The sequence below is a fragment of the Heliangelus exortis genome, chromosome 1, assembly GCF_036169615.1.
Source record: "Heliangelus exortis chromosome 1, bHelExo1.hap1, whole genome shotgun sequence".
In the NCBI taxonomy this organism is placed as follows: Eukaryota; Metazoa; Chordata; class Aves; order Apodiformes; family Trochilidae; genus Heliangelus; species Heliangelus exortis.
Window position 1 is genome coordinate 14,152,892 of NC_092422.1, and position 24,063 is coordinate 14,176,954.

At 36.2% G+C, this 24,063-nt stretch overlaps 1 protein-coding gene across 2 annotated transcripts in view; it reads left to right on the forward strand.

Moving 5' to 3' along the window:
* Nucleotides 1-644: 644 nt before the first annotated feature.
* DYNC2H1 (dynein cytoplasmic 2 heavy chain 1) overlaps nt 645-24,063 on the forward strand; it is a 147,670-nt gene continuing 124,251 nt past the window's right edge. For both annotated transcript variants that reach the window (XM_071734517.1, XM_071734525.1), the window contains exons 1-23: nt 645-845; nt 2,590-2,757; nt 3,724-3,859; nt 4,657-4,775; nt 5,357-5,501; nt 6,295-6,527; nt 6,777-6,911; nt 7,008-7,121; nt 7,316-7,427; nt 7,664-7,788; nt 9,121-9,296; nt 10,598-10,793; nt 11,983-12,078; nt 13,876-14,028; nt 14,139-14,237; nt 15,761-15,900; nt 15,985-16,213; nt 16,637-16,764; nt 17,934-18,049; nt 19,238-19,365; nt 21,764-21,913; nt 22,863-23,068; nt 23,865-24,020. In XM_071734517.1, the coding sequence (XP_071590618.1) occupies nt 645-845; nt 2,590-2,757; nt 3,724-3,859; nt 4,657-4,775; nt 5,357-5,501; nt 6,295-6,527; nt 6,777-6,911; nt 7,008-7,121; nt 7,316-7,427; nt 7,664-7,788; nt 9,121-9,296; nt 10,598-10,793; nt 11,983-12,078; nt 13,876-14,028; nt 14,139-14,237; nt 15,761-15,900; nt 15,985-16,213; nt 16,637-16,764; nt 17,934-18,049; nt 19,238-19,365; nt 21,764-21,913; nt 22,863-23,068; nt 23,865-24,020 (3,461 nt within the window). The remainder of the gene's footprint in view (nt 846-2,589; nt 2,758-3,723; nt 3,860-4,656; nt 4,776-5,356; nt 5,502-6,294; nt 6,528-6,776; nt 6,912-7,007; nt 7,122-7,315; nt 7,428-7,663; nt 7,789-9,120; nt 9,297-10,597; nt 10,794-11,982; nt 12,079-13,875; nt 14,029-14,138; nt 14,238-15,760; nt 15,901-15,984; nt 16,214-16,636; nt 16,765-17,933; nt 18,050-19,237; nt 19,366-21,763; nt 21,914-22,862; nt 23,069-23,864; nt 24,021-24,063) is intronic.

Below are 24,063 nucleotides of genomic sequence, written 5' to 3' on the forward strand. Positions count from 1 at the left end.
CGGGAACCGCAGGCCGGTAGCGGGGCCGTGGGGAAGCGGGAAAGACCCCCAGTACCGCGGTGTCCGTGACACCGTGATGCGGCTGAGGCCGGAGAGAGGCATCCAAGGCTCCGAGAGAAAAGCCATGCAACAGGCCACGGCTCTGCCAGGCACGGCGGAGCCCTGCGCAGCCGCTGAGCCCCGGGTACCCGAGGCAGCTGCCGCCGCGCCGGGCAGAGGATCTGTCTGTGCCCGCCGTAACCACTCCCCCTGAAGCGGCCTCGGCACTGCCCGCAGAAGTCGCCCGCCGGCGGGTCACCGCCCCGCGGGCCGGAACGCCCCCGGCCCCGCCTGCCAAGCTCAGCCTGGCGGCTGCCGAGCGCCGAGCGCTGCCTCCCTCCGCGCCGGGAGGGCGGTGCGGCGCCTGCCCGCTGCCAGCAGGACCAAGCTCGCCAGGGCCGCCATTTTCAGTCACCATAGTGACGGGTCCTGGCAACGCAGGGACGCCGAGAGGCCTCGGGCCTTGCCCTGTACCCCACCGTGAGCCAACGTCCTTCCCACCCTCCGCACGCTGGGTTTTCTCCCGTCAGCCCCTCCATGTACTCCCGTGGGGTTCTGGATCCACCCCCGCCGTGATCCTGCCTGGCACGGTGCGTCTTGCCGGCATGGCCGGGGAGAGGGACAAGAGGAAGCGCTTTATTTCGGCCACGGCTGCCAACTACTTTGGACTGGATCCGGCTGCGGGTTCCAGTGCTCTGGCCGCGGAGCTCCATTCCCGCCCGGAGCTGACCAGGTTCCTTGACGACGGCAACGAGTTCCTCCTCGTCGTGCAGCGCTCGGGCAGCCACCTCACCGCCTCCAACAAGGTACCGGGGTGTCCAGACGAGGGTGTGCAGCCACCTGCGGATCCAGCGTGCCCACCACATCCCGGTCTGCCAGCGGGGGTGCAGAGCCTGGGGCCAGCCCAGGTTTACTGCTCATAACAGACGGGTGCCTGATTTGGCACCTACTTCCTACTGCAAATACCTGTGCTGGTCTTGGTGCCTGCTGCATAAATTATTGGCCCGGGAGTCTGTGAATCCCACATGGTCAGCTGCGTGATGTTTTTGTTAGGATGTTGTGCCCGTGCTGATACGTAGCTTTCCATGTGCGGCATATTGTTGCTGTGTGAATGCTGGAGAATGGGATGTTAAACTGGTGCCAGTGCCGGGGGGAGTCTCATGTTGGGTTGTTTCTGGGCAGCGGTGCCTGCAGGTGGCCGGGAGGGTTGCGTTGTCGATGTCCATGCAGGAAGCGTGGCTCAGCGTGTGGCACGTGGGCTGATATCGGACAAGTCCTGAGGGTTTTTTTGTCCAAATCATGCATTTTGCATGAACACTTGGATGTGTTCAGCTGCGAGCAAAAATGAGGTTTATTGTGTGAAGTGCCCTTCTCTGAGTGTGTTCAGCGAGTGGCTGAGTGACCCAAGTGGTGCTGTGGGGTGCGATGTGCAGTGGATGTCCCTGGGTGATCAGGACACAGCGTGGTGCCCGTGGGTGTACGGGCAGCCCACAGGGCTTTCTGTCAGTCACAGTTTTTATGCACTGGTGGCTTGTACAATGTGAACTTCTGTGCGGAGCAGTAACTTTGCTACCTGGTGTAATTGTCTGTGTAGTGTGTGAGGTTTGCTTTGCTGATTCAAGAATGGGCATGTACCAGGTTTTGGGGTGTGTGGCTGAATACCCAAAACCACAGCTGTGGAGGATCAGATGGGTATAGGGGCTCTAGTGTGTACCTGTTGTCTCAGTGAAATAACATATGTAGGTGTTGGGCTAAGGAGGACCTGATTATAAAGTAAAATTGACACTGATGAGAAAATCAGAAGCTGCTTTTACTAGCTCTCTTCACAGAAAAAAAAAGTTAAAAGATGTTTAGAATTGCACAGAATCTGTGTTTTCAGCTAGTTTACCTTTTTACTACTGGTTGATTGGCTGTTTAATGATGTTATCTTGTTTTATGAATTTTCCTTGGCCATAAATTGTTTCAATACTTGATTTTATTGTAGCTTTTGGAACTTAACTCATAAGTTGTATTGTGAAGGGAACAAGAGTCATGTTACAAGTCAGGATTTTACTGATGAAGGAGCATGGCTTTCTTTGCCCTTGAGAAATCTATGAATTGCAATACAGCTTTGTATTTACAGACTTGGATACTGACTATTTAGGAAAATATTTCTAAAGCTATGTAACATAAAAATGCAATAAAAAAGATAGACTTCATGCTTAGTTTTCTTTAGGCACAAGATGGGAGTTTCTGGAGCTTCTCCAAAAAGTAGTAAGGGGACTTTCCAGAATCAAAATGGTGCAAATAATTATGGTATTTACAAATATTTTATAATGAGAAAGGCATTATGTATTTGATGTTGGAATTCAGGTTCCTATGAACTCAGGTATGAATATAAGTTTTCATTTTCTGTGTAAACCAGATATTAGAATGTTATCAAGCCTGTAGTGAGAAGTATGGACGTTTATAATTTTTTTTTCTTGATGTAAATATTTCTGTACCTAAGTTAGTGTAGTGTGCTGTCAGTGTCAGTTTTCTAAACAAACTCTGTCTTATTCATTATTGCAGATTGAAGCTACTGGTTCAAAGAATGTGTTGGTGTTCTTTAAGCTGCGACCTGATGTAATTACAGAAGATAATCTTCATAGTAATATTCTTGTGTCATCAATGCTAGATTCACCAATTAACACCCTTTATCAAGCAGTACGACAAGTTTTTGCACCAGTATTACTGAAGGTGAGCAAACACCAATTTAAATAGTGTGTAGATTTATATTGAAACAGTGAAATTCCATGGAATGTTAACTATTCTGAGGTAAATATTTAATGTCTTAAAAAGAAAATATTTTAAGTGCTTAAATAATAGATGATAGTTCTGATTTCAAAGAATATATTTTACCTCCTATCAGTAAGGATGAGAGGAGAATTCTGATCATACATATGCCTGACTAGAAATGTTGAATGCACTGGGCAGTGATGAGAAATGGAGACAACAACTCATTTCAACCAATGGTTCTGATCTTGTCAGCTTTTCTTGTTTTAGGTATTCTTACATTTTCTGTGAAATACACAGGTCAGTGTCATGCAAACTGTGGTTCCATAATATGTGGTAGACCAGTGTGCTAGACAACAGAATAATTTATACAGCTGCACTTTCCTCAGTTTAGCTTAAAAAAAACATTCTGAGGCTCTTCCATCTGTTCTATTAAAGAATATATTTCCTTCTGGATTTTTTTGTCAAAAACAGTGACCATGTCTGCATTTCATACGCTGATCAGTTCCATAATTTAAATATTTTTGATATCCTGTATGTCATACTATTAATAAAAAAATTTTAAAAAACACAGTAACCTTTAATATTTTATTCTAATGATTTCTGAGTTCTGCTGCAGAAGTAAATTTCATTTTTTTTAACTTAAGAGAATTTATTAGGAGAGTCCTGAACACATTTTCAAAGTGCCTTTAGAAGCCCCAAAACTGACTTTGTGATAAATTTTTTTACAGTATCATTCTGAATTGTTAAGTGAAAAGGAGGTGCTTTTCCTTAACTTAAAAAAAATAAAATATTATATTGTCCCACCATGTGTTACTGCTATTAATCTAAATAATTTTTTCTTTTTTTTTTAGAAGATGAACAGAAACAAAATAGTAATTGTTCCATCACATGAATGTGATTGAAATCTTTTTAATATTTTCACTGCAGGATGAGCGATGGAGTGAAACATTTGATCCCAAACTCCAGAAACTTTTAAGTGAGCTTGAGGCTGGCTTGGGTACTGTTCTCAGAAGATCAGATCCTAACTACACAGGAGCAAAATTCAGTGAAGATGATGTGCGAGGTTTGCTTTGCAGTTATGTCTTTTGTATTTAATTTTAAATTAAGAGTAAATAATTTATCTGTGGGTTTAGTTTTCAGTCTTAATTACCCCAGTGACTGCAGAGTGTGAAATACAGCAGGTTATGTTGAGTAGATTGGTGTTAGGGCTGATCAACTTTGGTCTCTTGGTAGAAATTTGATACTACATCTTGTCAAAGTGAGAAGTGGAAGTATAATTACATAACCATGTCTCATAGAATCATAGAATCATAGAATCATAGAATTGGCTGGGTTGGAAGGGACCTCAGACATCATCAAGTCCAACCCTTGATCCACTACCGCTGCAGTTACCAGCCCATGGCACTGAGTGCCACATCCAGTCTCTTTTTAAATATCTCCAGGGATGGAGAGTCCACCACTTCCCAGGGCAGCCCATTCCAATGTCTGATCACCCTCTCAGTAAAGAAATTCTTTCTAATGTCCAACCTAAACCTTCCCTGGCACAACTTGAGACCGTGCCCTCTTGTCTTGCTGAGAGTTGCCTGGGAAAAGAGACCAACCCCCACCTGGCTACACCCTCCTTTCAGGGAGTTGTAGAGAGTGATGAGGTCTCCCCTGAGCCTCCTCTTCTCCAGGCTGAACACCCCCAGCTCCCTCAGCCTCTCCTCATAGGATCTGTGCTCGAGTCCCTTCACCAGCCTCGTTGCCCTATGTAGTAAATGTAGTAAACATTTGCTTCAGAAAGTATGTTCTGACTGAAAATATTCTGTGACTATTTGCATATTTCATATTTAATGATTTTTGTATTATTATTTGCAGCTATACTTACACCAACAGATGAATTTCAGTTCTGGATAGAATGTGCTCATCGTGGAAGTAAATGGTGTAGTAAAGAGAGAGCTTCTCATTTTAAAGACCTTTTTGAGGACATTGCTAAAGTATGTTTTCTTTTGTGTGATCAGTGATATATTTGACTTAGTAAAATATATGGACATATGGACTTAGTAAAAATACTCTTCTTGTGAAACATATGTCAGTATATGTGTCCTCTTTTCCAATATTTGAATATATAACTACATAGATAAAATCATACTTTAAATTATATGTATGTAGTTTGTAGTCTCAATAGTGCAGGGCAACACCAACATTTAATTTGGAGCAGATTTGACCATTGAATCCTAAGAGCTGGTGTAGAAATACAACAGTATGCTACAGTTTGTGAACCAGAAAGTGACTAATCAGGTTTCAAAAAGGAAAAGGGACAATGCATAGGATTATAATGAACTCTATAATGCCAAATTTTAGGTAGCTGTAAAGCTCTTGCTCAGATAGCATTTCAGTTATTAATGCAATCTTTACATGAATAAACTTAGACAAATACATGTTCTTTAATAGGGTTATACTGTATTCTGCTATGCAACAAAATGCAGGAAATCACAGCAATTGCCAGCTTCAGAAAAGTAGAAGTGTTTCTATGATACAATTTGCAACATACTTATATTAAGGATATTTTTTCCAGGATTATTACAACTTGGATAGTTTGTCACTATTTGAAGTTGTCGATTTGGTGGAGACGACCAAGGATACTGTTGATAATGTGTGGAGACAAACAGAACATGATCCTTATCCACAGCCACGCATGCATAATCTCTTGGATATAATAGGTAAACATTTATGAGAGTCTTTATTAAATGTACAGTTCAGAAAAAAGTAAAATGAATCCTTGAGCAAAGAGCTTCCTCCTCCTAAAGGCACCAGTGATAGCCTACAGCATTAAGGTGCTTTCTTCATGTAGTTATGATCCATGAGTATTACTTGCCTTATGCTATCCAATAATTCAGCCCATTCTGGTAGATGCATTCACATGTCCTTGGGAAGATGGTGAATAATGTAGTAACAAGATGTAGTTGGATACTTTTCAACTGGGGACTGGCTTGCTTGTTGTCTTGCTTCTATTTGACTTCTTGTCTTTCTCTGGGAGGAGAAAATTTATTTGCTCAAACCCTCATTTGAAGGTTAATCCAGTTTGTGTGGAGGTGAGGGCAGGATGTGCAGAGAGTCTGCTTCCCTCATTCTCAACACAGCAGTCTCACATTCTGGGACAGGCATAAGACTGAGTTTGTCTGCTGCTGCCAAAGGTGTGTGTGCCTGCAGGGAAGGGCTGCTGGGGGCAGCCAGCTGCAGCCATTACTGCTGGTAAAGGCTGATGCTTGTGTGTAGATTCCAGAAACCAAATCCACCAGCTTCTGATGCTGGACCTACCTTCATTTAACTTGGACATATTTAAGAAATGTATTCAATCTGAAACAAAACAGTCAGTTACTGATACATCTGTTCATTTTGAAATTAAGGCATTGTACTAATTTTTAAAAGTGTGTTTAGAACTTGGTGTAGAGTTTAAAGAAATTATTTTCAATCAACTTAGCCTACTACTTTTGTATATTTTTTGTGTTCTAGGTGGCTCACTAGGTAGATATGTTCAGAGAAAATTAACAGCTTTAAATCTGTGGGAGGATGCTTTTCACAGTGTCAAAGAAAATCTAAAGGGTGGCATCTTGATTTGTGAGCAGTGGGTGTCAGCTTGTCAGTACCTAACTGGACAACTGTGGCAGCGCTATACTCTGCATCCATGGAAAAATGAGAAATATTCCCCTGAAATGTTAGCCAGACTTGGCAAACGCCTTCATGAGGTAAATACTTGAATCACACACATTTATTTCATTACACATAGAATTAAGGGGCTTTGTTATATGTTGAAAAAAGGAATAAAAACATCTGTATAGCCTTTTGAGAGTCAGCATTCCATAATTCACATTTGCCTGAGCTTTTCAAAAGTTTCTTGTAAAAAGGAGAGAGATGGGATCTGCTGCTTGTGTGTTTTGCTTCAAAATGTTTTATGTAAAGAAAGTTGTATTAATAAAGTATACTTTGCATTGTAGGTACTGAGTGTTAGAACATTGCATGAAAAGCTTACATTATTTTTGTCAGCTGGAGAGCAAAATGCTTTACATCCTGCCCAAGTGTTTGAACCCTTTGCTGGCCTAAATCCTGTACACTATAATCCCTACACAGAGGTACGATGCTTATTTCTAATTTATTCACATTCTTTCTATGAACTTTGTATTATATTTGGATAGTCCTAAACTAACATATGAACTCCTCATCTCCAGCCATTATGGAAAGCAGCAGTCTCTCAGTATGAAAGAATTATTGCACCAGCAGAACAAAAAATAGCAAGCAAACTGAAGAAATTTATTTCAGAAATTCAGGACAGTCCTCAGCAGGTATGGGTATTTTTGCAGTCTGAAAATATTCCTAGAGGTGAAGTTACTGAATTCTCAAAATAATCAACTTAGAGCACAGGAATAAGTACTTAGAGACAGAGACAGTACTTGTGAGCAGCACTGATGAGTAGATTCAGAATATGTTTATTTTTTTCCTCAGGAGACAGATAACTTTTTAAAATTTCATATTCCAGCTTCTCCAAACATTTCAGAAGTACAAGGAACTGATAAAGCATCCAAATATAGGCAAAGAACTGCTTTTTGAAAGGGAAACACTGCTAGCAAAACTTAAAGATTATGTTGAAGGTAAAAAACTATTTTAAAAATGGCATTAGTTTTTTTTAAATATTAGATATATTTTTAAAATGAAAAAATAATGTTATAAAATAATATATATTTGCTATATTTAATATCTAACAACATATTGTTATATTTTAAATATTTACTTTTAGAATTATGTCAGTATCCTTAGTATGTTTTTGTAAGTACAGTAATAATTATAAGGTTTTTCTATTAAGTTTCTGATCTTTTGTTTGTGTTAGACTATCAGACAGACTTTGAAACTCGATGCCATGGTGTTGCTGGTGATGTTTCTGGACCACTATCAGGCAAAAACCTGTCTGAAGTTGTCAATAACATCGTATGGGTACGACAGCTGGAGCTGAAGGTAAAAGATTCCATTACTATTTATATGCAATATTATCAAATGATGTCAAACATAGTGTTTGAGATTTCTGTGGGGAATTCTCCACAGGAAAACTGTGGACTTTGCAAGAATTATGTACGCAGACTTCCTTATCAGTGGTTCTGCTTCCTAAATTGAGTTTTATTAAGTGATCTGGAAGACAGCTGTTTTGTAATACAGTGTACTGCCTGCTTTTATGACTTTTTCTGCAAAAAAAGAGACCAAAACTTTGGGAGATGTTTTTGTTAAATTTTACTCTGTAGTTTGAACTGTAAAAATTTATTTAAAATTTACAGATATCCAAAATCCTAATTCTCACTTGTTATCACTAATCTGTGTAGTTTCCCCTTGAAATCAAAAGGATTTTGTGCTCCTATTGTTTCAGTCAGTGCCTGGCAGGGAATTAACTACAGAGATTGTAGCAACAGTGAATTACAAAAGATACTATGTTCCCTTAAAACATAATGAGCTAAAAACATATTCGACTCTTATTTTTGTTCTGTTATTTTGTATTTATACTTTAGTTGGAAAATCTGGAATGTTTTTGAAAAGTAGCAGCTAGTTAAAATGTTTTCTGTAAACAAAAGTGCCATTTACAGTATAGATGTGAGACTAGAGGTTACTTATCCCAGAATAACTATTAGCCCAGTTTTTTTTTTTGGTTTTTTTTTTTTTTTTTTTTTTTTTTGTTTGTTTTTTTTTTTCTTGCATTCACCATTTATTTGCCGTAATCTGGCCCATTTCAGCTGAATGTGACATAGGATGGAAGTATTAAAGGTGCTACTTTGTTATGTGTCCTACAGAGAACAGCGGCAGCTCAGGCTTCACAATTATTTCTTCTGCTTGGTCTGCTAAAGACCTAGAGAGCAGCTCTGTTCAGCTGACCTGTGTCAGTTTTGTGCCTACTTGAAGGCTGGGCTATTTTTTTAATAGCTCTCAAGTCTCCACTGTTTGTATTTACTAGAGTTTTGGTTAATTTGTCCACAGGAAGATGTGAAATCCCATTTGAAATCCTGCTGGCATGACCCTGATAGGTACAACAAAGGATACATGTGAGATCCTTTGTGGAGAATTAAGTAAAGATGAAGTGGGATACTCTGAGGTATCTTAATAGTGTAAACACTGGTGGTGGACAATTTATTCAAACCCAATTTAATGTAATGGGAATTTGAACCTCTGTGAAACAATTAAGTATTCCCTTTTCTTCTAATTGGTTTTTTAATCCCACTTGGATGTTTTATAATACTGATTTATGCTATGATTTTTCTCTTCTGATTAAATATTGGGCAGTTAAGCTTCCTTTCTTTGTTTAAGGTGGATGATGCTATCAAGCTGGCAGAGGCTCTTCTGTCTGACTTACCTGGATTTCAGACTTTTCATCGAAGTGCAGATTCTTTTCTCCAACAGTTAAAAGTATATGAACAAGAACAATTTGATGATTGGTCTAGAAATATCCAGTCAGAATTATCAAATCCCAAGTCAGGACTTAGGTAAATACATTCTTATTTAAAAAATGTTTATGCTGAAATCTGTATGGAATGACTGGAGAATCCAAATGGAAAAGTTCATTTTTCATCACTTTTCCAGGCTTAGTTGATAGGTGGAGTATACAGTATAGTGTTAATAACTAACCTCTCAATTTCTGTAAATACCTGAAAATACATGTTTGGTTTGCTTGCTGTTACTACTGGTTATCTACTGTAATACATGGAGTGATAATGTCTAGAAACGAGGTGAGAGTAGAGCTGTGATGTACAGATTCCACTTGTAGAGTAACAAATCAATTGTTATTCATAGGTAATTCTCCAGTCTAAAACAGAGCAGATGAAAGAAGAATAAGAAAATCAACTTAAACCTCATTAATTGTGTTCCCCAAAATAATTAAATTACTTTATGAGGTACTCAAGTATACTATATATTTTATTTTTTGATTGGTTGGCCACGTAGCTTCTGTCTGCATCTTTAAGTATTGCAGACTTTCTTTGAAAACAGTTTGCAGTTTCAGAGGATACAGGAGGTAATACTTTGGTGTAAACTTTTATTTTATGAAAAACACTCAAATATAGTACATAAACAGATTCATCACTTCAATAAATAACAGTCATCAATTTATTAGTAACATAATTTTTTTGTTACTCTGATATTTTAAAATATGTGCAGAGATTAATTAAAAGGAAAATAAATGGCAGCTCACTGCAAAAGGGAATGCAGTGGATATAGCAACTAGAAAAAGATGAGGAAAAAAGTGAAAAAACGGAAAAAATGAATAAATATGAAGTTTTTATGAAAGAAGCATAGAAGGATGGTGCTTACTACACTACAAAAAATGGATTAAAATATAAAGATAGGATGGTCCTAATAGCATCTATTTCTGTATAGCAAAGCATTCCACTGATTCAAGTCTTGGTTTCTTGGACTATTATCTCAGAAAAATTCTTCCCTTTTGCAGTACAGAAGGGTGGGGCATGTAAAGTGCCTGCCTGAGAGAGTGTGATGGATCTGGGAAATACTGCCTAGATGTGAGTTACAAGTGAACTATTTTTACAAGCCAGAAAAACTTTGTGAACAAAGCCAGTAGGCATTGTTAGTTTTTTATGGTCTTTACTTCTGAGTGACTTTGAAGAGAAAGGAATAATTTCTGAACAAATTAAAGTTTTAATAAACATAGAAAAACATAATAGAATGACATCATAATTTTTAGAGTTCTGTATTGTATTATTATGAAACGCTTCTAAGAAAGGATCAGAATCAAATTATATTCAATAATATGTTTAATTTGATTTTGCTTTAGCATCCAAGCTAATAGTCCTGTAATGGAGTTGGATCATGTTTCTGGAACGTTAAACATTCTTTATTCAGATCGTTTGGTGACTCTCCTAAGAGAAGTACGTCAGCTGTCAGCACTTGGATTTGCTGTACCAGCTAAGATACAGCATGTTGCAAACACTGCACAAAAGTTCTGCAAGCAGGCAGTCATCCTCAAACAGGTATAAGATTAAATGTCATAATAACTTCCTATTCTGACTTCCCAGCTTTAATAGTATCACTTTTCTAAACCATTATCTTTTCTGACTGTGTGGTTAAGCTCTTTGCTGTGTTTCCAGAAGTGACTTGTTTCTTAGTTAAGTCCTTAAAATACAACAGAAATAAAGAAATGCTTTACAATTTTGGAATGTGTATTCTTTTGAAACCAAATGAATGATAGTATTAAAGCCATGTGAAATAAGTATATAGATAGACAAAAATAAGACAAGTAATTAATTGATCTCATTTTAGTCTCAGTTTCTGATTAGTATAACTGTAGGAAAATGCTGGTCATAAAATGGACCAGCTTGTCCTCACCATTATTAGTTTCCAACTGAAAATATATTAGTAAGCATTTTAATGGAAATGTGTACTTGTTTATTTTAAGGGTTATTTTTGTCTGTGCTTAATGCTACATAAGTTTTTATTTGGCTTACATTTCAGTTGAATGACCATGTCAAGTTTTCTTCTGTTTGTGTAAGATGCAAGAATAAATATTCATAAATGGGTAAAATTCTTATGCAGTTACACAGGCTCAGTTCAGTTCCACAGGAGGTGTCACTGGTATCTGAGATACCTGCACAGTTAAGGCAGAAATGGCAAAAGACCCACAAGATACCCAAGCATCTCAGTTGTTGACAGGTGCCCAAACAGAAACCTTAGTGATTTCAGAAAGCACTTGATGGCTGTGTGGACAGCTAGACCAAGGTGTAGGCTATCCTTCTTACTCCAGCTGCTAATCTGGAAGTAAACAGATGTATTTTAGGTCTTGGGTCATATCCTGCCAGATGTCATGGATAATTGAAGGCTTCTGAAATGCCACTAGGTGCCCACATTTGCATAAAACAGTGCAGCTGTACCTCTTACAAAAATCATAAACTGAACCAATTTCACTTAAGTGAAGTATAACAACCTCAAACATGTGTAAGTAGCAGTCTTTTTTGCTACTAGAATTTGTCTATACAAGGAAGTAGGATCACATTAGTATATTGCATATATACTTCATATTTGTAAACATTTTACTATTATGGTTAATTCTCAGTTCTTATAGGTGCTGATTGAGCAATCCTTTCAGAAATATCTTATATTGCACTTACTGTTAAATCAATACTTTTAACAGTTCCTGTAAATTTATTCTCTTCATTTTTACAGGTAGCACATTTTTATAACTCTATTGATCAACAAATGATTGAGAGTCAGAAGCCAATGATGTTGCAGTCTGCTCTAGCATTTGAACAGATAATTAAGGTGAAAGAATTCTTCTTTCTTTGCATTTTGTTATCTGTATATTCTGTGCTGCTTTTTCTGTTTATTTCAGGACTTTTTAACTGCAGCCTTCCCATACAAGCAACACCATGTGTTTAATTAGCATTCAGTGAAATCACTGGGCCTTTTCATTTGTTTTGTAATTTGAAAAAAACACTTAATCCTTTTTACTTTGGATATTAGTGTAATATGCTCTCTAAGGAATTATTTTAGTAATAGGATTTACACATGAACCAAAATTATGTAAATTCCTTAATAGCTGGGATTGTAACTCCTGTTTTAACAGTTATAGATATGACTTTGGTGTATTTTAATAAAATAACATCTGTTTTAATCTGGTGATAAATTAGTATTAAGGAATGGCTTCAATGCTTTGATTGTTACTAAAGCTCTGTATATTTTGTAATTCTCTATAGCATTTCTAATTCATGTTTTGGCAGGTTAAAACTAGTTATTTTCTGCTCTAGATTAAGAACAAAGAATCTGTGAATCTGCCTGATTACTGATTTATTTATGCAGTTTATTACAGTGAGTTGATGTTCAGACATAATGTAGTTCTTTGAGAAGAGTTTTGTTAATAATTGCTAGGAATGTCATTGTACCTAAAGAATTTTTAGATTCTTTTAAGTAATGATTTAGAGGATTTTATGTATTTATTTTAATTTTTCTTCTTTGAAGGGACGATAGGAATTTAAAAATAACACTACAACCTACAGTTTTTTAACACCTTATCTCTGTCTAGATACATTTTTAATTAATTAATATTGTATATTATGAACTTCAGTTTACTAGTTTTGATCAGTTTGAGGCAGTTCTCCCTCTTCTAGTACTCTTATACTGAGAGAATGGCTGGGGTGTTATAACATGCAAATAAAACTGTAATTGAGCAGGCAAATAATGACTCTAGAGCAAACATTACAGAAATGATTGGAAACTTGCTCCTTAAAACCATTTTGCAAAACGGAATATAAGAATGGGGCTGAAAGCAGGAGAGATGTTGGCGTTGGGATTAATTCACAAAAAACAATGAAGAGTCCAGACTACACTTTAGGTTCAGAAGTGTCCTGGCAAAAGTTCTGAAGCTGTCTTTTAAATTTTCCTTGGTCTGGCAGCAGATTATATCACAGATTATTTTAATGTACAGACCTGAGACAGGGATTGTGCAGAACTGTTCAACAGCACAACATAACCTCTTGTATGTTATGTTTTCTGCCCTACATCTTTTAGGAATATGTCCAGTTGTGTAATTTCAGAAGCTTTTATCTTCTGATTTTCTACTGTAAACTTAGCAAAGTGTGTAAGAACCCGATAATCTTGAAAAAAAGATCAGAGAAACTGAACTCCCTAAAGCTGCTTATGAGTCAGTAGAATTTTGCAGTGTAATTTAAAAAAAAATATTTCATCATAAAAAGGTGTATAGCAATTATTACTGTGACATTTTGATTTTGGTCTGTGAAGAAGAGGAAAAGAGGCATTTAAGATATCTTCTTTGCTTAAGATGCCTGCTTATGTGTGTGGGGAAGGAGTCTTAACATCAGTGGATTTATTTCAGTCTGTTAAGAATCTACCATTAATCCTTCCCCAGTGCTTTGATGTAGCTATAATCATATGTCCACATGTTGATGATTTGTCAGATTACTGTGTCTCTAGTGCATTAATGAGAAAAAGGTCCTCTGGTTTTTACTAGGAGTAAAGCTATCTTTCTCATGATATCACTTGCTAAATGCTAGTTGGTAGACTATATTTGTCTTTAAACCTTACAAAAGTATGTTTTTCAAGCATTCAAAATCTGGTCCTGGAGGAAATGCTCAAATAACATGGGATAGCCCTAGAGAGCTAGAAGCTTATATCAAAAAACTCCAAGCTGCTGCTGAACGTCTGTCCACTGAAAATAGAAAACTAAGAAAGTGGCACACAAACTTCATTGAAAAGGTAAATGTTCCAAAAGAGATTGAAATCACATCTCCTATAGCTTCCTTTACCCTTCCTTTCATTTATGTGGCAATTAATATACTTATGATCCTTTAAAATTCTTCTGTCAGGTTATATCTCTCATGAATGTTGATCTACTTCGCCAGCAGCAGCGTTGGAAAGATGGACTCCAGGAGCTCAGAACTGGTTTTGCCAGCCTCGAGTCACAGGCAGGGTTTTATTACCATATTGCAAACTGTAATCACTTGAGTTTCCAATAGTAACCAAGATTTAAGACTCAAACATTGCATGATTGAATTAATTTTGATTAAGGAGTTACTAGCTAGCTCAGGAACAGTGTGTACTGCTTAGTTCATGCAGATTTGAGGTAAACTTTCCAATGAAGAGGATGATTTTTTTTGTAACATACTAGTAATGGGAGAGGAAGAACTCTTGGTCAGATGATGGGTTAGATGAAAAAATGGTAAGACCTTAGGTTGTGTAGGTCATTTGTGTCTGAGCCATAAATGCAAGGTAAAATAAAGAAATCGATACAGGTATGAGTGCTCTCCAGTCAGAATAATACCAATGTGAGAAAATTTACAATTAAAATGCATTTCTGCCTGAAATAATGAAAAAGCCATGTTTTTGTTTATTCACTTATCAACTGTCTACTTTTAACATATAATCATAGAATCATTTTGGTTGGAAAAGACCCTTAAAATCATTGAGTAAGATGACTAAAATTATAATTGAGAATATGATCTTAAGAAAGCAACAGGATGATATTACTATCACCCAAGCTATTCTGAGAGATCATTTAAGTCAGTTTAATTTTTGTTGTATCCTTCAACAACAACAGGGCTATACTTGTAGATGAATGTGTTTATCACTTGTAGTCCAAGAAAAAAATCTAGATCAGGTTGCTCAGAGCCCTGTGAAACCTGACCTTGAATGACTCCAGGGATGGAGCCTCCAGTCTCTATGCAATGTGTTCCAGTGTTTCAGCACCCTTACAGTAAAGAGCTTTTTACTAATATCCAATCTAAATCTACTCTGCTTTAGTTTAAAGCCATTGGACCTCGTCCTGTCGCTACACACCCTTGTGAAAAGTCCCTCCCCAGCCTTCTTGTAGTCTCCCTTCAGGTACTGGAAGGCTGCTCTAAGGTTTCCCGAGTCATTTCTTCTCCAGGCTGAACACCCTCAACTCTCAGCCTGCCTTTGTAGAAGGGGAACATTAGCTCTCTCATTGAGACAGCTTTGTATCCTTCTTTTAGCACAGTCCTCTGCATTTTAGAGTAAACTTGAAGAATCTTACAGTAAAGCAACGGGAGATGAAGTTATTATGCTGAACTGCTCTAGGGAGTAATTTGATTTGAATATTTTTTTGTATTCTTATATCAATTTGAAATAACTGTAATAGCTCTAGATTATCTTAATATTCAAACTGGCCATAGAATCATAGAATATCTTCAGTTGGATGGGACCCATAAGGAGTATTGACTCCAAATCCCAGTTCCTCCCAGGACTACCTCTTCCTAAACCATATGACTAAAAGCATTGTGCAGATCCTCCTTGAACTCTGACAGGCTTGGTGCCATAACCACTTACTAGGAGGCCCCGTGACAATGGTGTAATACTTATAATTTTACAAAGATCCTGGTCTTCAGGCATTGTTCCATGCTGACATTCAGATTATAATTATGGCTTGAGGAATAAAATAAAATAAAAACCCAACATTGTTAACTTGTAGGGTTTCAGATCATGTGATATGAAAGCTTGGAGACAGCACTGGAATCATCAACTTTACAAAGCTCTGGAGCATCAGTATCAAATGGGCTTAGAAGCACTCAATGAGAATTTACCAGAAATAAATATTGATCTCACATTCAAGTAAGTTTTTTCTCTATTAAGAAAGAATTCTGGCTCATATTATGATCAAATATTAGTTTTTATATGCTTTGTCTCACTTTTTAGGCAAGGCCAGCTGCAATTCCGACCTCCTTTTGAAGAAGTAAGAGCCAGATATTACAGAGAAATGAAGAGATTCATCTCCATCCCAAATCAGTTTAGGGGAGTAAGTGAAGCAGAGGATGAGTCTATATTCACTGTTATGAGTGAGAAAAATGCAAATGGATTTCTAACTGCTTACAGTAAAGCAGAGGATTTATTCAGAAGGCTGACAGAAGTTCCTAAGCAGTTCAAGGTATTTTCAATATTTGACTGGCTCATACTTGTTTTTTCTTTTTTTCTGCTGATTTATATAATTTTAACCTTTAGATATTCTAGAAGTAACTGAGCAATGATTGTGCATTGTTGTCCTTTTCTGCAGGTATATAAGCAAAAAGTTAGTAGGTCCATGTCAGGCCAGTCACTTAAAGCACATACCTAACTTGAAGCATATGTGTAGAGTTACTGTTGAAATCTTGCTATTACAGCTGACTTTATACTGTTGTTCAAAATCTGTTTTGGTTATCCTTAAAACTGTGAATATGTGAGTTGTTGAAGAAACACAAGGTTTAGAGAGAATGTAGCTTGAAAACAATTGAACTGTTTTAATATTACTGAGAAATAGAGTTTTTTAGTCTGGAAAATATTTCTTTTCCATGAAATCAAAAATGTTGAAAAGGAATGGATCGTCATTGGCCAGGTAGATATGGAAGCCCTGGTGGAGACACATGTTTCTAGCAAACAGGACTGGGAAAAAAACTTCAAAGCATTAAAAGTGAGAGGGAAAGAAGCAGAACGTCTTCCAAGGTATAGTGTTACTCTTTTTTCTTGAGTTGTACATTCTATCAGATGCTTCAATGGTTATAGTAAAACAGAAATATTCTTTTTACGTGGAGATACAGATGGAATTTCAAGTGCTTTTAAAATCTTGATGTACTTTCAAAAATGTTTAGATTTTTGTATTTCAGTTGTATTTTAGACACTCCCTTTTATGTACCCAGCCTTCTCTGAAAACTTCTAATGTCTTCCCTGGATGTGATGGGAAAGCCCCTCAAAATTCAGGGCTGATTCTGAAATACTACAAAACAGGGTGACAGTTTAACAATTCTTTTAGCTAAGTCCTGTAAATGTGGGGCATATCTGATTGCTGGGAGCAGACTTAATAAATATTTATACATGAAAAAAAGCCTTTATTGAAACATCTGATTAGCTGATATAACTTGCAGTTTCAGATATGCTAGTGTAGGCTTTAATTCTTACATTTATTCACATGGAATGTAGTGTATTGCATCTTTAGAGTTCTTTAATGAAACGGGTGGGAATCACGTTTAGAACCAGTAAGAAGAGGGGACATTTAATGCAGGAGAATGGACTGGTATAACTTGTTGATTACGTGGTATTCTGAGTAGTAAAGTTTTTCATGAATTCAAGGACAGACTGGGGTGAACAGAAGAGTAATTGTTTGACAAGTCTTATAGTTAGAAACCAGATTTGGCTATGAAGTGCCACAGGGTGAAAATAATTGGTGGTGAGAAAGGATACTCAAGAAGGTATCAAATAATGTAGCCTTTTTCTTACTGTTCTTCAGGCATCTGCTTATGGTCACTGTGAGGTATTAGATATGGAGCCTTGAAATGAGTGACTGTGCCTTTTCTTATGTTCTTAAGACTCTTGTAAATTCTCATGGAAATTAGAGATGTAAAGACACGATTGTAGAAAAAATATTTTTTTTTTTAGTGCAGAAAAAGTACTTTTAAATTTAGTGACATGGGTTATATAAAATCAAGCAATTTTCTCTTTAGAGGAGCAGAACGTTGGACCTAGTTATAAATATTTAAATAATGAGTAATTTTCCCAATAAGGTATGACTTTATTTTTTGTAGAATTATAAGGGAAATTTTTGTTATTTTTTTTCTGAATTTTTTTTCTATTATTTCTTCTGAATACTTGCTATTTTAAAATCTTTTGTTTTGAAGCACCATCAAGATAGATTGTTTAACTGTTAACTGCAACCCTGTGAAAACTGTAATTGATGACTTAATCCAGAAGTTGTATGACATTCTTGTGATTTCTTTGAGAAAATCTATTCAAGGTAAATAACTTTAATGAGTAGTATTTTTGTTTTGTTTCTGTTGGATTTGTGGACATTTGTGTTCCTCTTTTTAGGAAATATTTTACTGTTGGGCATAGTGAGCTGCAAAAATCACAGTGCAGAGAAAGTAGTTTGGTAGTAATTTTTCACTACAAACCTAACCTAAGACTCCTTGATATTCATCTTTCTCATTCAGTTGTTTTGGCCACATCTCTTCAGGATGTAAAAGGATACATATGAATATTATTTTGCTTGTTTCTTTTGTATGAAAGAAATTTTCTCTGTTGTTTCAGGGAGTAAAATTTATTTGATGTTTGAAGCAGGAAAATTTCATAAGCGTTTGAGTGAAATTGAAAGAGGCAACATGAAATGTAATTAAAAAAATAGTATTATATTTTTTCTTTCAAAAATTAAAAAATTTCATGAAGAACCTTAAGTAACCTAGACTTATTCCATAGAGTTACTTGTCATTCAGATTGTCAAAATACAGAGTGTTACAGAGTGCAGAATAATTTCCAATTTTTGCGTGGCCCATCTGATATGATAAGAAATGCCTGTACTTTGTGTTGTGAATAAACAGTCAGCACAAGAAACACAGAACAGGGATTATGAAGAAAGTGAATTATTTCCATAGCCTGAAAGATTAATTGTTTTCTCCCTGGAATTGTACAGGTACTTTCTCAGTACCAAAAAGATCCACCTTGGTAGGAAAATACAACATTATAGCTTAGTCAGGCTTTTGTTTGTCAATCTTTTCAATATTTAAAGCAAGGTGGCTTAAGTTAATTTCTTTTTTAAAAAACAAAACAAAAAAACAACCCCAAGGGGTATTTTAACATGTTTTTCTCCATATACTAAAAAAAAAAACCAAAGCCACAGAACTTCCATATATTTTGAAAGTGTATAAATAAATGCCTTATGTGTTTCTGTTCCATTCTCAGAAGGGACTGTGGTACTTGTGGTCTCAATCATGCACCAAATACAGTGGATTACATTTAAAAAACTATGTGTAAATACAAACATGGATTTTTTTCCTGTAGCAGCATATAAGATTGGGATCTGCATTTTTTAAAGTAAATAATCTGTGTATATTATCATATCTTGTGACAATGTTGTATCATGGTACTTTTGCCTGACTTGGATATTTATTACTACCATTTTCTCACTTTGTTTTCCACCTTAATGTAGCTCATCTATGTAATGTTTCTTCATTTCTCACTGATGCCATGGAAACATTAGTGATAAGGCCCCAGACTGTTGAGGAAATAGCAGAAGACAATTTAAAATATTTAAAGCTACGTGAAGAAAAAGAAGGGGTAAGATACTATTTTATCATGTCTGGAACAACAGCCATCGAAAAATGTAATGCTTTCTACTATGGAAACTTATAGTTAATGTAACTGATTTAGAACATGCAGTGACCACATAGGATGCAGACAGTCATCTGTGTAGCACAGAATTTTGTCTCCAGTAATGGAATAAAGGGGAAAATATAAAATCAGGATAGCATATTTGATGCTTTCTCACACTTTTAGCTTCTAGTCACTTTTTCAGTCTTCTATGGTTCCTGAGCAAATAGTAATACTGAGTGGATTTCTCTTCCACAACCTTACCTCATCTCTTGAAAGCAAATACACCTTGGTCATTCAGAATACTCTCTGGTAAAGTGTAGATTGATCCTGTTACAAGAAGGGTCTCTCTTATTTTTTTACACCTACCATCTGTTAACTTCACACCATTTTAAGTCCTATACTGGAAGAGATACAGACTAGTTAGTCCCTACACTTCCTTCACATGACACACAATTCTGTTCTTTGTTCTGTTCTTGTATCAGCCATCTCTTTTCTAGATTGAAGAGATTTAGTTTACCTAATATTTTCTTACACATAAGCCCACTCATAACTTTGATCACCCTTGTTGCTCTTTGCTAAGTCTTTTCCAGGTTTGTAATAATGTTTTTCTATGGAACCAATGGAATTTTTTTACAGTTTTTAAGATAGGAACAAACCATGGATTTACATGAATAAATAGTAATATTTATATTTTATATATATATCTCTTTATTTATATATCTCTTTTATACTTTTTTTTTGATCCTTGTTACTCCCAGGATTTGATTTACTTGCTACTGCTCAGATTAAGCTGGCATTTTTCTAAACTGGCTGTGGTAACTCCAAGATACCAATTCTGAGCTGCATTTGTTAGCTTACAACTCAATTTGTACATTTAGTTTTTTCACATATATGTCACTTCATGGTTATCTACTTGAAGTGTGTTTGTCACTATTATTGTCAGTCACTGTTACTTCTAGGTTAATTCTGCAGTTCTTCACAGGTGAGCTATTTTAATGACTGGAACAACATATTATCATCAGAAAACTTTGTTATCTCACATTTTAGCTTAATCTTCATCTTTGATACAGTTTAACTGTTTGACTGCTCAGGAAGGACTGTGTTAGGCTGAGTATAAGTATTTACAATTTGTAGCAATTCTGGGAAAATTTTTGAATGTTGAAGATAATTAACTCTGTGAAATTTATAAAACAGTATAGCTCCTCAGCATTATTGCCTGTTGTCACTTAATTACTAAAGGAAAGCGTATATAACAGGACATTTTGGTAATGTAAAACTGGATGTGATTATTTTAATTTTATTCTGACTTGCATAGTTTAAATGAGGTTTTGTTTTGTTTTTCTTTTTAAATGTATTTGATAATATGAGGGAAAAAATCTGTATTTTTTTTCTCTCAGGTGGAAAAAACTTACCTAATTCCTGAATTCCTGGGTTTTTTTTGAAGTGTATTTATTCCTGTTCTTTGTTATTCCATATTACTGTAGGGTAACCCTGGTAGGCAGGTAGGCACCACACAGCTGCTCACTCACTTCCTCACTTGCTCAAACAGCCTCCTCCACCCTGATGGGACAGGACAAGAGGAAAGGAAGTGTAAAAGTGAGAGACCTTGTAGACTGAAAACCAAATAGTTCAATAAGTGAAGGAAAAATGGAAGAAGAAACAAAGTAATGAAAAAAAAAAAGTGGTCAGTTGCTCACCAGCTTCCATGGACAGACTGATTCCCAACCTGTTCCTGTGCAAAAAATGTCTACCCTTCCTAAACCACACTCTGCCCCATTTTATTGCTGAGGATGAATGGCATGGAATATCTCTGCCTGGTTGTGTCCCCTCCCAACCTTTTGTGCATACCCAGTCTATTCACTGAGGGCAGAGGAGAGTGGGGGGAAAAAAGAAGGAGAAACAAGGAAGGGCTTGATGCTCTGCAAACACTATTCAATGATGGGTGAAACAGTAGCTTGTTGTCAGTGTCATTTTCATCACAGATCTAAAACATAAACATGAGCTGCTATGAAGAAAATGAACATCCCAGGAAGACCCAGAACACATACTTACATATGTCACTGAAATCTGCTGCTCTGTTGCTGTTGTCAAATCTGATTGACTGGATCTCTGCAATAGATGAGGAGGCACTTATCTGTTTCTTGTGAACATTCACTTCTTTGTATTTCATGTCACAATCAAGAGTTTTAATGTTTATTTAAAACTGTTTTAATTCTATTTTATAAAGTGTTAAAAACAGCTGTGTATAAGCATATTTTCTGTGCATACACAGTTGAGGATTCTTACATATTTGCATATAGTTTGGATAAACGGGATTTTCTGAATTTTTACTTACATATATTTTTAATTAATTTGAATTTAGATATTTCTCCTGTTTCAAGAGGCTGAAGATAAAAACAAACTTTTGCGAACTGTGGCTGGTGCAGGTTCAGACATTATCAGTAACCTAAGAGCTACATGGGATAAATTTCAATTAATGATGGAAAGCCACCAGCTTATGATTACAGAACAGGTAACAATGAAAGATTAATATTTTACCTGAAGATGTTGAAATTCTTCTAATAAGTATGGAGTCACATTTTTTCTCAGATTAAATCCATGAATGTTCTCAGTTCAGTGTTAACACTGAACTCAGTTCAGTGAGTTGAGGGGGAGCCTTTCAAGAAAGAATACCTGAACTGTTTAAACAATTGACATCAAAGAGATGTGGTAGGATGTCTCCTGTGACTCTCATGTTGGAACAGAAGAAACAGGGTGCCCAGGGAAGTTGTGGAAGTGTTCAAGGGAAGGTTGGATGGAGCTTTGAGCAATCTGATCTAGTGGGAGGTGGAATGTGATGCTCTTAAAGTCCCTTCCAACCCAAACCATTCTATGATTCTAGGATTCTAGGATAATAACTAGGTGTAACTTTTGTTGATCAGATGCTGAAATGAATGTTATGCTTTTCTACTTCTGTCTCAACCTTCTGGTGATAGAGATGGCTTGACTAATGCAACGGCTAACTGAAGAAAACCAAATAACAGTTAAAAGATAGCATTTTTATTACTTTATTATGTTTTTAGTACTATGTTTATTATTTTCTTTTCAGACAAGTTTGCTAAACTGTGAGTAGTTCTGTAATTCAGTCGATAGGCAAATTGTTTAACTCATTTGAAGTCTACTGAAGATTTCAATATGACAAGAATATAACTTTTTCTCTCTGCTTTATAAGGTGCAGGCTATATAGGTAGAATATGCCGAATAAATAGGTTCCAAATACCAGCATAAAAATACTCATGCCTCCTTTTTTTTAAAAAAACCAAAATACTAAAGATGAACTCCTGTGTCATTTATTACAGAAGAAGTATTTTGAGTTTGATTTTGATCAAGATGTAATTACCAAGTTTTGATCAAGTTTAGAAGTTGATACCTTGGTTTTAATCATAGTTGTAGTTACAAACCATTTAACTCTTTCTTTACAGATTGAAATGATGAAAGGAAATGTAGTTTCACGTATTAATATCTATCTTCAAGACCTGGAAAAGTTTAAAGCTCGTTGGGATCAGCTGAAACCAAGTGATGATGTCATTGAAACAGGTGACCAGAATGCGCTTGAGAATAGTGCTCAGATTATAAAGGAAAAAAAAAAAGAATTTGATGAACTTGAAACCATAAAAGAAAAGCTCATGTACGTATGTTTACTCCTCTGTGTACCTTATTCATTAATGTATGGATCATTTGCAGCAACAGTATCACAGAAAATGTTAGCTAATTTTTATCACAACACGTAACATAAGGATTTTAATTTTATTTGTATTACATAATTTTCATAAGTTTTTCAGGTTTTTTTTTTGATTTCACATAACATGAATTTCTAAAGTTATTCTAGGTTGGGTTTTTTTAATGAAAAATATGGTAAATCTCTCAGTCTTTCACATAAAGGAGTCTGTACACTTAAAGGCTTGATTTTGACTTCTGAAATTCTCACTTAGAAAAGGTTTGGGATGTTGTTCCAAGACAGCAGAGTGATTATTTCAGTCCTCCTGTAACTTAAGTGGGCAAGAGGTCACTTCTCCCATGTCTTGAGTAAGTCCCCCATCTAGTAGACTGGAGGAAGGTATTTTTGCTAATATAAAATTAGCATATTCTTTTTTCCTAAGAAGAAACAATCAATGAAAATTTCTTTTCAAACTTTCTTTTTGGCAGGACTGAGGAATTCACTTTTCTCAGAAATGAGAAGAAAAATGAAAATTTATGGAAAATAACTGTGAATATGGGATATTATTGCTGTGTAGGAGAGTGATCCCTTATATTCTTTTATTATGTTCAAGGAGATCATAAGGGAATTGCAGCTGGCAGCAGTGTTCTCCAGTGAAGCCTATGGCTTTTCTTGAAAAAGATTTATATCCATATGATACCATCTATTAAACCATGAATGTTATAATGCAATATTTATTGTATAATACAATGATCTTTTTATCCAGTGAAGAATGCCATCATTTTAAATTAGAAGAGCCTGACTTTTCATTGTCAGAAGTTGTGTGCCAGGATATTAGGAGTTGTGCAGAGGTCTGGGCATTGTATGAAGAATTTTATCAAGGTTTGCAGGAAAAAGCCAAAGAAGATTGGATTACTTTTAGGTATGATTTTGTTGCTTTCTTTTTTATGAATACAAATGTGTGG